Source organism: Ptychodera flava, chromosome 2 (assembly GCF_041260155.1).
Source record: "Ptychodera flava strain L36383 chromosome 2, AS_Pfla_20210202, whole genome shotgun sequence".
NCBI classification, from domain to species: Eukaryota; Metazoa; Hemichordata; class Enteropneusta; family Ptychoderidae; genus Ptychodera; species Ptychodera flava.
Genome location: NC_091929.1, coordinates 6745219 through 6761511, shown reverse-complemented (window position 1 = coordinate 6761511; position 16293 = coordinate 6745219). Strand labels below are relative to the sequence as shown.

The 16293-nt window shown below is 38.4% G+C and overlaps 1 protein-coding gene across 1 annotated transcript; it reads right to left on the bottom strand.

The window, feature by feature from the left end:
* Nucleotides 1–10059: 10059 nt before the first annotated feature.
* Nucleotides 10060–10617, bottom strand: LOC139124065 (uncharacterized). Its single transcript, XM_070690195.1, has one exon. It carries the CDS (start codon nucleotides 10615–10617, stop codon nucleotides 10060–10062), a length of 558 nt encoding a protein of 185 aa, XP_070546296.1.
* Nucleotides 10618–16293: the final 5676 nt, after the last annotated feature.

Below are 16293 nucleotides of genomic sequence, written 5' to 3'. Positions count from 1 at the left end.
ATTATATCGAAAAATATCACTAATTAACCTAATACATTTTACCTATCTATCCATGAAGAATTTCTTTTGATAAAAATAAGTGATCAGACTACATCTAAATCGATAACATATTGTTACAGTGAAGACGAAAATGTGATAGTATTGGAGATTCTACTGGCCCTAAAATTTTCATTTGGCTTAATGGCTGCTATCGTACACCTAACTCTGGCCAACGTGTGGTATGCCTGCAGATTGGGGTACATCATCGTACGAGAGAATTCATAAAATGGCATCAAAGTTGAAAACGTCGGATCCATGAGCTATTGTGATTATCTCTTGATCTACGCAACAACGGTTGCCAAGACGAGAAAATTGATAGTGCAGTTGGAAGATTTTGTTTCAAAAAGGACGACCCAACAATTTTTTATTCGAATATTTCATTGATCAGATTCAAGTTTAATCTATGCCATCTGTCAAAAAAATGTTTATGAAGACTTGAACCGTTTGATGATGTTCTACACACGAGGCGTAGCTCCTAACTACTTCTACTTTTTGTTCATATCGATTAGCCCTACTAAGTCTACACGGTTAAGTCTTGGACATCCCCATATTCCAACAACTATTGTTGACATGTCCATTTCGGTTTTCTTTTAATTTCCCTTTTATTCTTTTTAGATATTAATTTAGTGATGGAGCAAAAGCGAATTCAAACATGCTCGATAGCAACTGGCCGATTACATCGAAAGTTATGAGGTATCAACCTTAGTATTTTTACTAACCTTTTCCAGAAGAATTTCTTTGGTATAAAATTAAGTGATCAGACTTCATCTAAATCGATAAAATATTCCTACCGTAAAGAAGAAAATGTGATATTATTGGACACTATGTTTTGCGGCCCTAAAATGAATCATTTGGTCTTGTGACTTATATTCCATGGCAAACGCTGGCCACGGTGTGTTATGCCTGGCAATTTGGGGTACACGACCGGACGAGAGAATTCATGGAAAATGGCATCGCTACTCTTATTACAGCGAAAAAGTCGGATCTATGAGAAAGGAAATTGATCATATTTTTGCTGACTCTCCTTTCCACCTCTATAGCAAAACTCATTATCAGGAATTTTAATTCTATGAGAAATATGATACAAGGAACTAAAGGGAAGTATTAAGTTACACTTAGGGCGTTTCTGAGTCTTGTCCTGGTCGCAGCACCATTTATTGGAGCATCGCAATCATACCAAGCTCTGCGCAACAGCCTACCATTAACGAGATAATCTGCTTGCGTTTGTTCTTTCAATTTACTCTGTGTTGATAATTCTCTGTTTTTCTTATCTTCCCTTGTGCAACTGATACAAAACGAAGTTTCAATTTATCATAATTTTGACATAGGCCGGACTAAATATGATCTAGGCTCTTATGTGTGTTAGGTCAGCAGTGACATTTTTCGCTCTCTCTTTCACGATCGATGGCGCAGAACTCATCAAACATGATTAGACCTAATTTGGAATAATTGAATGCTGAAGTAATGTTGGTTTATTCTGCAAATGTAAGCTCGTCGTAAGCTCATCTGCTTTTCTGTTTAAGTTATACACTTGTCTTTATGTGTAATTTATAGTGCGGGAACATTCAGCTACAGGGCACATAGCATTTTTGAATTTTTTTTTTTTTGAAAACATATGACGATCCAGTTATCGCGTATTAGTTCCAGTAGTGTGACTAACCGTACGAGGGGGTTTGCACGCATGAATTAAATTATATGTGGCCTGTGTTTCCACCACTTTTATTTTATATAATATAGTTGACCGCGTCATATTTTCTGCACAGTCGGCATTTTTAAATTGTTAGAAAGATTTTTAAATGTGTTTAAATTCTATCAAATCTACCTTGAAAACGAAACTCACAACGTACATCACATATTGACCTAGCGTAGACATCAACAATCAAAACCGCTCTGCTTAATCCCCAGTAGTAGAGTCATTTAAAAACCGACAAAATAAATATATGCTCCATTTCCCTGACCGTGACCTTTCTGCAAAACAGTGCCTTTACTATACAAACCTCTCTGACTCATGCCAGAAGGAAATCGTTTCGATTCACGCTTTATGAACGCCATTTAACATAAGATATGTAATAAGATCTTGAAATGTCTCAAGAATCGTCAAAACTTCACTTACCCGATGCGTTCGCCAGTACAAGGCTAAAACTCAGGCCAAGATACAGAACGCGCCATAGCGGAGATACAGCCATCCCGTAGCGAGACTTCTGGAAGCGAATTCGCTACATTTGTTTCACGGCATCTGTAAGCATAAGAAATGATATTTGAAAGCGAAATGAGTCATTTAAATTATAGTGAAAGGTCAATGAGGTGGTTATGTGCTGACGGCATTTGCTTGTTCAATCGACCGACAATACTAATTAAAACTAATGTAGACACTGAAGCGCATAAGTTCTTCGAACTCACGATTCATTCTATAGTGTGTGACTTAGAGATATTGTCCACCCACACTGTAATCAGCTTTATTATTATCAGCCTTATTTCTCTTCAGATACTGTCGTTAAAACTGGTCAAAGTTCAATACATTTTACGTAAACCGACTTATAAATTGTACTTAAGCAATGTTAAATTGAAACGGTGGCAAACAACACAAAGGTCAACTCAGCGCTTAAGGCCTATCTAATCTTCATACAATCAAGAAATATGCTTAATTGTCGAAACATTGACAAACCCATCAAACTGATGTAAGCACAAACAAGTTGGAAGTACAAGGGTAGACTTCGAAGAATATAATGTTTTCGCTAGCGGTAAATTAATTTTTAGTTTTTCCTGAAGAGAAGCTTACTGAACGTTATTCGTCACTTATTCAGATATGTAAATTATTGCGCGCTGATAGTTTTTAGAATTATAATGGGTTAAATCTAATATGCAATTATAATTAAATCGAGAAAGAATATAGTTAGATATTAGGTTTGGCATTATTGCAGCTTTTATCATCAGCGGGTTCTTTTGTAAGCATCTTCATCAAAGAAATACAGATTCTTATCTGTCATCCACAAGCCTCTACTTAAGTTGATCTCTGGTATCCTGCTCGTACGACGATCGAAACATCAGCAGTGATATTATCAGTACAGCTACCCTAGTGTAAAGAACCATCGCATCTTGGGTGATTGGGCACAAATATATCATTATCTAGTGATCGAAAGTGAACATATTGACAACAATACAATACTCGCTAAATTTGGCATGTCAAAACAACTTTAATGGCTCTAATTTATATTTTAAACGTTAAAGTTTTGTTTAAACTCTGAAGAGTATGTCAGAGATGTTTTTTGGCATGATCACCCCTTTAATTAATCACAGTCACTGAAGGATGTATATTTTGTATACAAATATGTCCATAACAGTGTGCGTTTTCATAGCCAAGATAAGTCTTCGATAACACTTTACGGCTTGCCGACTATCGGTTATAGGATCAAGTCGGTCATTGACACCTTCGTTATCGGGTGCCATTGTCAAAGGCCAGGGATGGTATATATGGATCAGATTCGCCAATTTAAAGGATTTTTGAGACGATTTCCTGATCGAAGTGTTGATGTTAAGTGTGATCTGAAAGTAAGATCATGTGCAGTAACATTTTACAATCAAAACAAAGCCATCTGTGGTTGTGTACGTGAAACTCCACTGGCGTGTTAACAACAGAGTAAGTGACTGTTCCCGGGGGCTGCACCAGTATTTTTCCCGGGCTTGCATTTTCTGTCCAAAAATGAAATGCGTTCCATTTTGTCACGATCGTGTTATATAGATTCCATAGCCAAAACCCCTTGCAGGTGTAATGAGTATTTGAAATAGACGTTAATCGCAAGTAAAATCGTTAAAACGTTTGCAACGAATTCAGTACCATACTGCAACAAGATTACATGCGCCGTAAAACCCTTCGATAGGTAGGTGGTAGGCAGGTAGGCATATAGGTAGGTACGCACGCACGCACAGACAGAAGGATGGAAACATACACGGACGCACACGGACGCACGCAAGATCGCACTCAAAGATTAAACATTTTTTTCCGTTTCCAGCAACCATCTGTTCTTCACTTTTGACATGAGCTTACATGATGTTCTCCGTCAACATATGCAAGTTTTATCTTACCATTTCATCAAGGACCTGAAATTAAAGTGATGGTTATATTTCCTGAGAATTACATGCTATGGCATCTAATTCTGTGCCTGCATATTTCAGTGAACAAGTGTGAAGATGACACTCGAGTTTGCTTACTGATAACTTACTAATCCCTGAATGGACAAGCTCCATAGTATCTCAGGAATTTAATAACACCTTGTGCATTATCACGTGCTCTTCGTTCGTCTAATATCTTCTGGGCACAACTGCAACAGCTCCTGTCCTTTAGAACTCCTTACCCCAGATATAAAAACATCAACTTATGTCAAAATTTTCTATTGACAGTTGAAAAATTACATATTCAAAAGAGAATTTTCATTCTTTTTCATTCACTGAGCATTGTTTAACTTTAGATATTTGCCGCTATACAAATTTTCTAGATCTATCTATCTATCTATCTATCTATCTATCTATCTATCTATCTATCTATCTATCTATCTATCTATCTATCTATCTATCTATCTATCTATCTATCTATCTATCTATCTATCTATCTATCTATCTATCTATCTATCTATCTATCTATCTATCTATCTATCTACCTACCTACCTACCTACCTATCTATCTATCCATCTATCTATATATCTATTATCTATCAACCTTTCTCAAAAATATATTGTACAGATTTTTAACACAGTCTTATATTACTCAGACATATTTTGTCAACATATTTCCTTTGCTCATCCACACGTGCTGCTTCTTTGCTCTTTAGGTCATCCTCGCATTGCTGTATTGTACCCGATGTAATAGCCAAACTAAGCCCCATAAATTAGATTGGAAAGCCAATAAAAGTCCAATCGTAGTATCATAATTATGCTAATATGTATTAATTGCACTGAAGTGTTTGTCGAGAAAATTACACAGGCTTGTAAAACGCAAATTGGTCATCACAAAAGGTTAAACTAATTATTCAGTGTTGTATATGGAGAAGTAGATTAAACAGATGGGGCAATCTTTACAATAACAGCTGGCAAGACGAGAATGTTGAAGATGCGGAAGGATGATTTTGTTTCACAGAAAGTACGACCTGAGGGGTTGTTTGTTTGAAACATTTCATTGTTTCTATTCAGTTTAATCTACGCCATCTATCAAAATAGAATTTTTTATGTACATCTTTAACCGTTTAATGATGTTTTACACGCAAGGCCTACCTCCTAAATTCTTCAACGTTTGCTTTATAGCTTAACCTTACACAGGCTACACGATGAAGTCTTGGACAGTCCCTATAACAGCTACTATTGTAGACATTCCAATTTCGTTTTTAACATTTCCCTTTGATATAACTCCCATATGAAGTAAAACCATATCCAAACAAGGTCCATCGATAGCATTTGGCCGATTACATAGAAAAATATCACTTATCAACCGAATATATTTTACCTACCTATCCCTGCAGAATTTCTTTTGATAAAAATAAGTGATCAGACTACATCTAAATCGATAACATATTGTTACAGTGAAGACGAAAATGTGATAGTATTGGATACTCTGTTTCTTGGAAATTCTACTGGCCCTAAAATTGTCATTTGGCTTAATGGCTTCTATCCTACACCTAACTCTGGCCAACGTGTGGTATGCCTGCAGATTGGGGTACATGATCTTACGAGAGAATTCATGAAAAATGGCATCAAAGTTGAAAACGTCGGATCCATGAGCTATTGTGATTATCTCTTGATCTACGCAACAGCCTACCATTAATGAGATAGTATATTGAAGGAAGAAACATAAGCAGACTAAGTGTTGACAATTGTATACCCCCTGATTTGAAGCAAGTAAAATCGTAACTTAGACACTATCAAAATTATAGACAGAAATATTGTTATCAGTTTTGTGACGATGTTATTACCCGATATTATCTGTATGATTGTTTGCTTTTCTTATCTTTCATTGAGCAACCGATGTGAAAACGTTTACATTCATTATATTCGGACAGGAGCGACATTTTGCGGTCCTTTTTTCATGATCGATGGAACGCTGGGGTGTGCATGGTAAATTTAATCATATGTTGCCTGTTTTTGTCACAATTTATATTTTATGTATAGTTAACTGTCATGAAATACGACGAGGCTCGATGTCGTTTTCAATACATTTATTACTAGCTCTACAAAGGTATATACACAACTCAATTGACTGTCGACTAACTACCAACGTGTCGCTGTCTCATGTAGTCTTATTTAAAGTAATCTGATATTGATACTGATTAGCATTGTAGTCATAGTAACTCTAAGTAACTCGAGACATCGCCCTTTCTTTTGAGTTCTTTTTAAACAGTATTCGTCATCCAAATATAATGGTCAGTACATTGTTCTGTCTTTGTCTTATTGTCAATAATTTTCTACTGTCGATTGTCGTCCTATTTGTGCAAAATTCATATTCAACTAAATAGGTTCGCCTACCTAGACTTTATGGTATACTACCTTAAGTTGAATAGTTGCTTGGGGATTATTCAGCCCCGCACAAGGCAATCTGGTTGCTATCTACTTAACAGTATTCATCGTAGTATCTCACAGGCTTCTTAACTGCTCTTCCACTCCGGGTTCTGATTACATCTGTTTGTTTTCCCTGAGCTTCTGGCATAGGCGGTGAGATATTTTCAACCGGTGGTTGTTGTTGTTCCACAGTGGGCGTTGACTTCTCCACTGAGGTTGGTGTAATTGGATCTGCTGACTCATCGTTGTCAAACATTGATAGATCCAGGGTCTTCCCCTCTGTTTTGTCTGGCCTTGACACAAATAATAGGTGTCTTCGGTTTCTTCTCAGAGTACCACTTGGTGTTTGCACAATGTATGAGCGTGGTGCTGTACCCGCTTGCAGTACCCTGGCTGGAGTTTTCCATCCCTTTTCTCCATCCAACTTAACTTGGACGTTGTCTCCAGGTAACAGCTCTGGCAAACTTTTGGCTCCGTGTCTTTTGTTGAATGCTCGCTCGTATGCATTTTTTACCTTTTTATCTGCAGCTCTGACAACTTCCAAGTCAGGTTGTCTCCTTTTTATCTGCAGCTCTGACTACTTCCAAGTCAGGTTGTCTTGGCTCTAGTTTTGCTGCTATTGTAGGCAATGTGGTACGAATTTGGCGTCCCATCATCAGTTGACATGGACTCATGCCAGTTGCTGCTATTGGAGTTGCTCGGTAGCTCATTACTGCAAGAAATACGTTGTCTTGCCTTAGGATTTTCTTCGCGATGCGTACTCCACTTTCTGCCTCCCCGTTGGATTGTGGGTAATGTGGACTAGATGTGGTGCATCGAAATCCATACTTTCTGCCGAACTCTTGGAAATCTGCTGATGAAAACTGCGCACCATTGTCGGAGAATATTTCTTCTGGAATTCCCCATCTGGCAAACAGTTGTACTTGTCATATGTACGATTTCTAAGTATCTGCTGTAGTAGTCCATGACGACCATATATTTCTTATTGTTAAGATCGCATAGATCGACAGCTATTTTCTGCCATGGTCTCTCTGGCAATGGCGTTGCCATCATCGGCTCCTTTCGCTGTGTTGGTTTATTTTCCATGCAGAATTTGCAATTAGCTATCTTTCTCTTGATATCACTGGTGATGCCTGGCCACCATACTGCATGGATTGCTCGTTCACGGCATTTTGTCACACCTTGATGTCCCTCGTGGATTTTCTCCAGGACTTCCTCTCTCATTGTGGTTGGTATGACAATTCTGTCTTGATAGATGAGTTTGCCATCATTCAATGAAAGCTGGTTTCTCACTGAGTAGTATTGTTGAATTTCGTCTGGCACTTCTTTTGCTCGTTTTGGCCATCCTAGACTGGTATATTCTAGTACTAACCTCAGTTGTTCATCATCCATCGTTGCTTGTCTGATTTCTTCCATCTTGTCTGGTGTTCCTGGTTCCATTGCTTCCAGGTTATCAACATGTGCTTGTATTTCACCTTCCGTATCAGGTTTTTCTATACACTGAATCGGATTTCTTGACAGTGTGTCTGCCACTACTAATTCTTTTCCAGGTACGTATACTGACTTTGCATTGAATCGCATCAACCTTAGTAGTAAGCGTGGACATCTTAGTGGTGCTTTGTCGATGTCTTGGCTGTTGATCAGTGGTACAAGTGGTTTGTGGTCAGTCTGTAGTATGAATGACTCTAGACCAGTGATGTATCGGGAGAATTTCTCACAAGCCCAAACACCTGCTAAACACTCCTTTTCGATTTGTGCGTACCGCTGTTCTGCTTTCGTTAGTGTACGTGAAGCATATGCAACAGGCCTTTTGACATCATCATGTTGTTGCAGCAAGACTGCACCTAGTCCGTAGCTGCTGGCATCTGCACTCACTATTGTTGGTTTGCTTGGGTCGTAGAATGCAAGTATTGGTGTAGTTGATACCAATTGCTTCATTTTCTGGAATGCTTCCAGCTTGCTTTACGCTCCAGACCCATGCTACATCTGTCTTCAGCAATTCACTTATTGGCTGTATCACTGTTGACAAATTTGGTAGGAATTTTCCCAGATAGTTTACCATACCGAGTAGTTGTTTCAACTCGTGTTTGTTTGTTGGCGGTTTCAACTCCTGAATTGCCTTTACTTTTTCTGGATCTGCGCTGACCCCATCGGCGCTGATTATTCCTCCAAAGAACTTAATACTTGTTTTTCTTATCTCACATTTACTCTGGTTTAGTTTCAGTCCTGACTTTTCAATGACTTGCAGCGTATTGTCGAAGTGGATGTCATGGTCCTGCATTGTCTCGCCATGTATAATTATATCATCCATAATCGCTTCTGCTTTCTCATTGTCACGTAACCAGTCTGTCATCAAACGCTGGAATATTTCTGGTGCGGAGGTGATTCCGAATGGCAGTCTTTTAAAACAGAATCGACCAAATGGTGTGATGAATGTAGTTAACCTTGAACTTGCTGGATCTAATGGAATTTGCCAGAATCCACTAGAAGCATCTAATTTCGAGAAAACTTTGGACCCTGCTAGTTTTGGGGATATGTCTTCTAAAGTTGGAAGCACATACCTTTCTCTCTTCACTTCTTCATTGAGTTTCCTCAGATCCACGCATATACGAACTTTCCCTGACGATTTTGCGACTACCACCATCGGGGCACACCACTCTGTAGGTTCAGTGACCTCTTCGATGATTCCGCCCTCTATCATTCTCTGCAATTCCTCCTTTACTTTGGAAGGACTGGAAATGGAATTCGCCTTGTTGTGTTGACACTGTATGGCTTCGCTCCATCTTTCAGCTGTATCTTTACTGGCTTGCAATTGAATATGCCTATGTCTCCAAACACGCTTTGGTTTGTTTGTTTTGGACTATCAGGCTTGACAACTTCCTCAGCTCGGATTTCTAGACCCATCTCACAAGCGACTTCTCGTCCTAGTAGATTCTTTACATGGTCTTCCTCAATGACGTAGACCTTGGTATGATATATTTTCCGCTTGTGCTTTATATCGGCAATGAAACATCCTTGCAGTTCAGCTTACCTCCTGGGCTGATAAGATTGGTATTCGGGGGTTTCAAAATTGCGCACTTCGGAATGCCTTTATGTGCTTTCTCAGAGATAACCGTGATGTCGGGTTCCGGTATCAATCTTGAAGTTAATTACTTTTGCGTTAATCTTCAAATTTACCTGCCAGTCACCCAGTCTTTTTCCCGCGCTGGAAACTTCTCCGAGAAAAAGTGAATGTTTTACTGACCCAACTTCATCACCACTTTCGGCGGTAGTGACCTCTTTGACACCTTTACTTCTGCAGACAGCTGTAAAGTGTCCCGTCTTTTTGCATTTATTACACTGCTTTCCTTTGGCTGGGCAATCACCTTCTCATGTTTACGGCCACACCTAGTGCAGGCACCTCTGGAATTTTCCTCCCTTTTACTTCTATGGGGTTTTTTACCAGACCGAAATTTGCCTTTGCCTTTCTGTGCAACTTCATCTAAAGCCTGGGCTTTTCCTTAATTGTGCTGCTACTTGGTGGGTCACTGTTTCAGAATACATTGCCATGTCTACAGCTTTTTCTACCGTTATGTTGGGTTTACACTGTAGTTTCCGTGACAGTTCTTTATCCTGAATGCCAAAGATTAACTGATCTCTGATGTGCTCATCCCTGTCACCGTACTCACATTTGTTGACTATATGGTAAAGATCTCTCACATATGCCTCCACAGTTTCCCCTGCCTTTTGTACGCGACGGCGGAAACGTGCCCTTTCATGGACGACATTGTTTCTGGGAACAAAGTGCTCATCAAATTTCTTCAAGACTTTCTCATAGTCGTTTGCATCTGCTTCTGCATCGAATTTGAATCGCATGAGCATTTTCTCTGCCTCAGCTCCCATATGATAGATAAGAGAATTTACCTGGATTTCTCCGTCTTCTTTGTTGAGCTTTGTTATGAGTCGGTATCTTGCAAAGCGCTGCTTCCATTCTGGCCACTCTGGGGGCTTGAAGCTGAAGTTTTCAGGAGACTTGATGTTTGATTGTGCTGCCATTTTTGTCTTCCTTTTCTCTTTGTGTTCAGTAGTTTACCGCTGCCACCATGTCATGAAATACGACGAGGCTCGATGTCGTTTTCAATACATTAATACTAGCTCTACAAAGGTATATACACAACTCATTTGGCTGTCGACTAACTACCCACGTGTCGCTGTCTCATGTAGTCTTATGTAAAGTAATCTGATACTGATACTGATTAGCATTGTAGTCATGGTAACTCTCAGTAACTCAAGACATTAACTGCCTAATATTTCTTCGCATTCGACATATTTTAAACGTGCTACCGGTATGTACGTGAGTTCATCCTCCCTATCCTCTCTTGAGCCCGATGTAATGTCAACAATAAGTATCATAAATGGGATTGTAAAGTCAGAAAATTCCAATCGTACAGACAGAATGCTAGTATTCATTAAATGCACTGAAATGTTTGTCGAGAAATATTACCCTAGCTTGTAAAACGCAAACGAATCATTATAAAAGATAAAGTAATTATTCAGTGTTGCCCATGGAGAAATACATTAACCTTATGGGGCATTCTTAAAAATAACGGTTGCCAAGACGAGAAAATTGATAATGCAGTTGGAAGATTTTGTTTCCAAAAGGACGACCCAACATTTTTATTCGAATATTTCATTGATCAGATTCAAGTTTAATCTACGCCATCTGTCAAAAAAATGTTTATGAAGACTTGAACCGTTTGATGATGTTCTACACACGAGGCGTAGCTCCTAACTACTTCTACTTTTTGTTCATATCGATTAGCCCTACTAAGTCTACACGGTTAAGTCTTGGACATCCCATATAACAACTATTTTTATACACCTACTGCCGTAACCTATGGGAGTTTGGGTGTCCAATAACTTTCTCCCGTATACGGGAGACGCGCGACGCGCATGTTTGACCTTTGACCTAGCGATTATCGGATGTAAACAACTATTTTACGGTGAGTTATAGACATAATAAAAACTTCGACCAAAATGTATTCGTAGTATAAGGTTTAAAACCGCTAAGCACAAAACTGAGTCTAATATTGATTTTTATTTTAAAAACTAATTAAATTGAAAACATTCAGCGAGGCTTAGTGAGTGACGTATTGGACTGGCCTTCGGCTCGTCTAATACGTCACTTACTGAGCCCTCGTCCATACAGGGCCGTATTTTGTGTATAACCCTATTATTATACACCTCCCTCCATTAATCGTCCGTATAAACTAATTCTGTATTTTGCCGTATTTTGTACACTTGTCTTTATGTATAATTTATAGTGTGGGAACATTCAGCTACTGGGCACATAGCATTTTTGAGAATTTTTTGAAAACATATGACGATCCAGTTATCCCATATAAGTTCCAGTCGTGTGACTAACCGTACGAGAGGGTTTGCACGCATGAATTAAGATATATGTGGCCTGTGTTTCCACCACTGTTATTTTATATAATATAGTTTACCGCTTCATATTTTCTGCACATTCGGCATTTTTACCTGGCTGATGAATACTAATTTAAGCTACACCTCTCGCTGCCGACAAAAGGCCAAAGGCAACAATTTCTAATCATACACTAAATTTTTCACGCTAATCAGCCAATGTTTTGTTTCAGGCCTGTATGTTTATTATCTTGAGCCTAGGTTGATCTTGGTTAATGAATTGTGCATTAAGTATGGGAATCGATTAACTTGGTCAAATCTGTGGAGAAGGAATTGCAAGTCGCCTTTCATATAGACCGGAAACGGAGATACACTGAAATCTAAAGGGAAAACAAACAGGTTGGTTCACGTTTCATTACAATGTACCTCTAGCAAAGAGGTTAAACGTTACCTGTATGTGTTGTATAGAACTCGGGCAACCTACACTTGCTGCTACGTAATATATTTTCTCGGGAAATTGTTCAAAACCAGAGCCAACTTATCTCATAAGCAATTAATGACACAGTGCATCTATCTATATGTTTATTGATCTAATCTTTCTATCTTATCTATCAATCTATCCATCCATCCATCTATCTATCTATCCATCTATCCATCTATCCATCTATCTATCTATCTATCCGCTGCGGCGGGTGGAAGAGCTATTTACAGAGAAAGCACGGCCCAAGGGTGTTGTTGCTTTGAAACATTTGATTGTGTCGATTCACGCTTAATCTACGCCATCTAAAACAGAGAAATGTCTATGTAGATCTTGAACCGTTAGATGATGCTCTACACGCGAGGCCTACGTCGCAACTGCTTCTACGTTTGTTATGTATATGAGCCCCACAAGGCTTACACAACCAGGTTTGGACAATCCCTATGATAACTAGTATTGTTGACATTCCCATTTCGTTTTTTTTTATATTCCATTGCAAGAAAACCCAATAATACTTACTGTATCAGCATGGATTATTGCCTGCATTTTAGCTGAACAGTGTGTATACAGATGAATGCAGTCGAGAATTCATTTACTTGTATTCAGCAAGCCTATTTTCATGTGCACTCATGTGAATTCACGTGTATTATTCTATAATACAGGCAACATATTAGTGTGAGTTTCTATGTACTATAGCGTTATTATGCAGTGTTCTCCCTTTCTTCTTAATTCAGATTTGAATTCCCCGGTGGATTAAAAGCGTATTCAAATAGACTCTTTTGACGATTACAACGAAAGTTATCAGGTATAAACCTCAAATAAGTGATTAGGCCACACCTAAATCGATAACATTCTATCAACGAAGATGTAAATGTGATATTATTGGATACTGTGTTTTTGGACATTCTTGGGGCCCTAAAAAGAGTCATTTGTTGTTGCGGATTCTATCCTACAACAACCGCTGGAGAACCTGTGGTAAACCTAGAAAATTAGGATACCACGATTTAACGAGTTAGGTCATGGAAAATGGCATCACCACTCTTCTAACGATGAAAAAGTCAGATCCATGAGAAACGCAATTAATCATTATTTGCTGAGTCTTCTTCCCACCTCTACAGCAAAACTCATTATCACGAATTTAATTATGTGAAAATATGATACAAAGAACTAAATAGAAGTATTAACTAACACTAAGGGCGTTTCTTGGACTTGTCCCCGTCGCTTGACTTTTCTCCACAGAAATTTAAAAATAAACATTTTTTTGTCCACAGACTTATTGTCAAGGTGTTACTCGGACAAGATCAAAATTATAGACAGAAATATTGTAATAAGTATTACTCACTCCCTCCCTCCCTCCCTCCCTCCCTCCCTCCGTCCATCCATCTATCTATCTATCTATCTCTCTATCTATCTATCTATCTATCTATCTATCTATCTATCTATCTATCTATCTATCTATCTATCTATTAACGACACACACTTTTTAATTTTAAAGATAAATTTGCTTGACTAGGGTACGGTGATTATTGGCGTATTTTTGTACAAAAATTCAATAATGAGTTCCATCTAATTGTGTCATTCATTAACACATGACGGTCTTTGGCGCAAAGCATGGAAAACTTCTCCCTCCCAATACAACCAAGATACATCTGTGTATTTATCTTTGTGTGGCAATAGATATGAATATATATGGCTTGAATATGATGATCGGAATGGCGTATGTGCATAAGAAATTTGATTTTTGAATATAAACTGAGAGTGTCCTTTCATTATACATGGTTGTCTATGGCTCATATTAGAAATGATTGTTCCCTTTGTGTATTGTTAATGGACGCAATTGCTGTACAATCCAAGAATACGGTGATAAGAAGTTCTAAGGCGCACAACAAATATGATATACAGAAGTGTTTTGGAGACAAACTAAAAGCTATCACATTTCCTTTGACCATTCTCAGTTCTCTTGAAAGGCCTGACCTGACGCAATCTTGAAGTTTTGGCGTTGTTCGGATGATAACCCGATACTTTCGCGGCTCTCTCGCGCAATGAACAGCGAAATACCTTCAACCTCACAAAGTCGATCTCCTTCGCAGCAAGTTTCTTGAATTTTTCAAGGAATGGAGGGGTAAAATCCTCATGGTTTCTGCTCTATAATATTGATCACATACTTATATTTTGGAATATGGCACGATCAAGTATCAACCGATATACTTACATCACATAGTCAAGAAATTTCGGGTAACACACATATTATGAGTCAAATGCTTTGGCATAATCTTTTTGTGTTTTAATTTTGTCAAAGCTTTTAACATAAATAGTGAAAATATATAAGAGTTAACACTTGCATTTCTACCGGAACACTTGGTAGAAAAGGGTAGCATGACACCGTATCATACTGTATTTTGACATCACTATTTTCTCACTAATTATCTAGCAAACCAGTGCTACATTAATTGCCCTTGCCTAAAAATAGGTCTCGTCTACCCTTTTACTGAGTTTTTCACAACACTTTTACTCAGTACTTCATCGTCTTTAATTTGATGTCAGCGACAAAAAAATCCAGTTTAAACTAGGTTCCTAAGTTTAACACTTAGGTCGCCAAGAACTATCGTTTTACACTCTCGAATCATACATTCACATCTGTTGGAGTGGTTGGTAGGTAGGTTTATTCGCACAACTTAAAGAACAAGCGATTTCTATGAGACTTATTTCAAGCGCAAAGAGTCTAGTACCTTAAGTTTTGACTGGCGCTAAACATGGTTGCAAAAAGATTTCCGGCATAAGATAGCTATAAATCCACAGGGCCGACTGATCCGTATTCCATATTTATCGAGAATTCAGGCACACAAATAGCATTGATTTTTTTGTTTTTGTTTTGGCTTTGCTTTGTGAATTATAAGCTCTTTTGCGATTTCTGCTGTACTCTGTAAATTTTCTCTTATGACGCGACGTAACTTTGCATCGCTTTGAACGACAATGTGAAATTAACCATATGTGTCGAATTTCACTTTCAGGTTTCCCACTTCTCCAACAAGTATTACACTCGCTTAGGAAAAATCATGTACTTTAAAACTTTATTAGGAGGGGGCTATCGGAACTAAGCCTGTACAACTGTGCGATTCACTTGTTTACCTGCGCTGCGATTTCACTGTTTGGAATTCCATGCACAATATCAAGACTTATTACGTCAACATAGCTGCATCATTTTACGAAGGACATTGTGACAATTTTCTTTGATGTCAACAATCGCTCTGCTTAGGATAGTGTTTACATTGGCTGACAACCGCGCCTTCCCCCGCACCTTATGTATACGGTGCGTTTCGAAAACAATAATGCATTTCACACAGGGTCATTTTTTCTGATTTTCTTGATACCGCCCACTGATCTGAAAGCAAACGAGGCATAAATACAGAGTGCACACAGAAGACGTACTTCCGAAAGAAGAAGTACATGTGATCTGCCTGTTTTTTCCCATATGACAGTCTACACAGTACAGCGCACTGCCTAGCTTTTGAAAAGAGCGCACTTCCGGTCTTAATATCAAGGCCGCATGACTACTTTGACAAGGATTACTGAAATGAATGATATCATCTAGCACAAATCCTACCCAGTACGTATTTTCTAACTACTAAGATACAGCACTCTTTATATGGTATTAATTATCTTTGTAACACTGAATATCCATGCATGAAATATGATATATTTTATAGGCAGCACCTGGCATAAAATCGAAGATAGATAAAAACTCTTTCACTTTGCATCGTTAAGAGTCGGATTTGTGAGAATAAACGGCTGTGCTTCTCTGACATACAAGATCAATATACTCGTTGTGT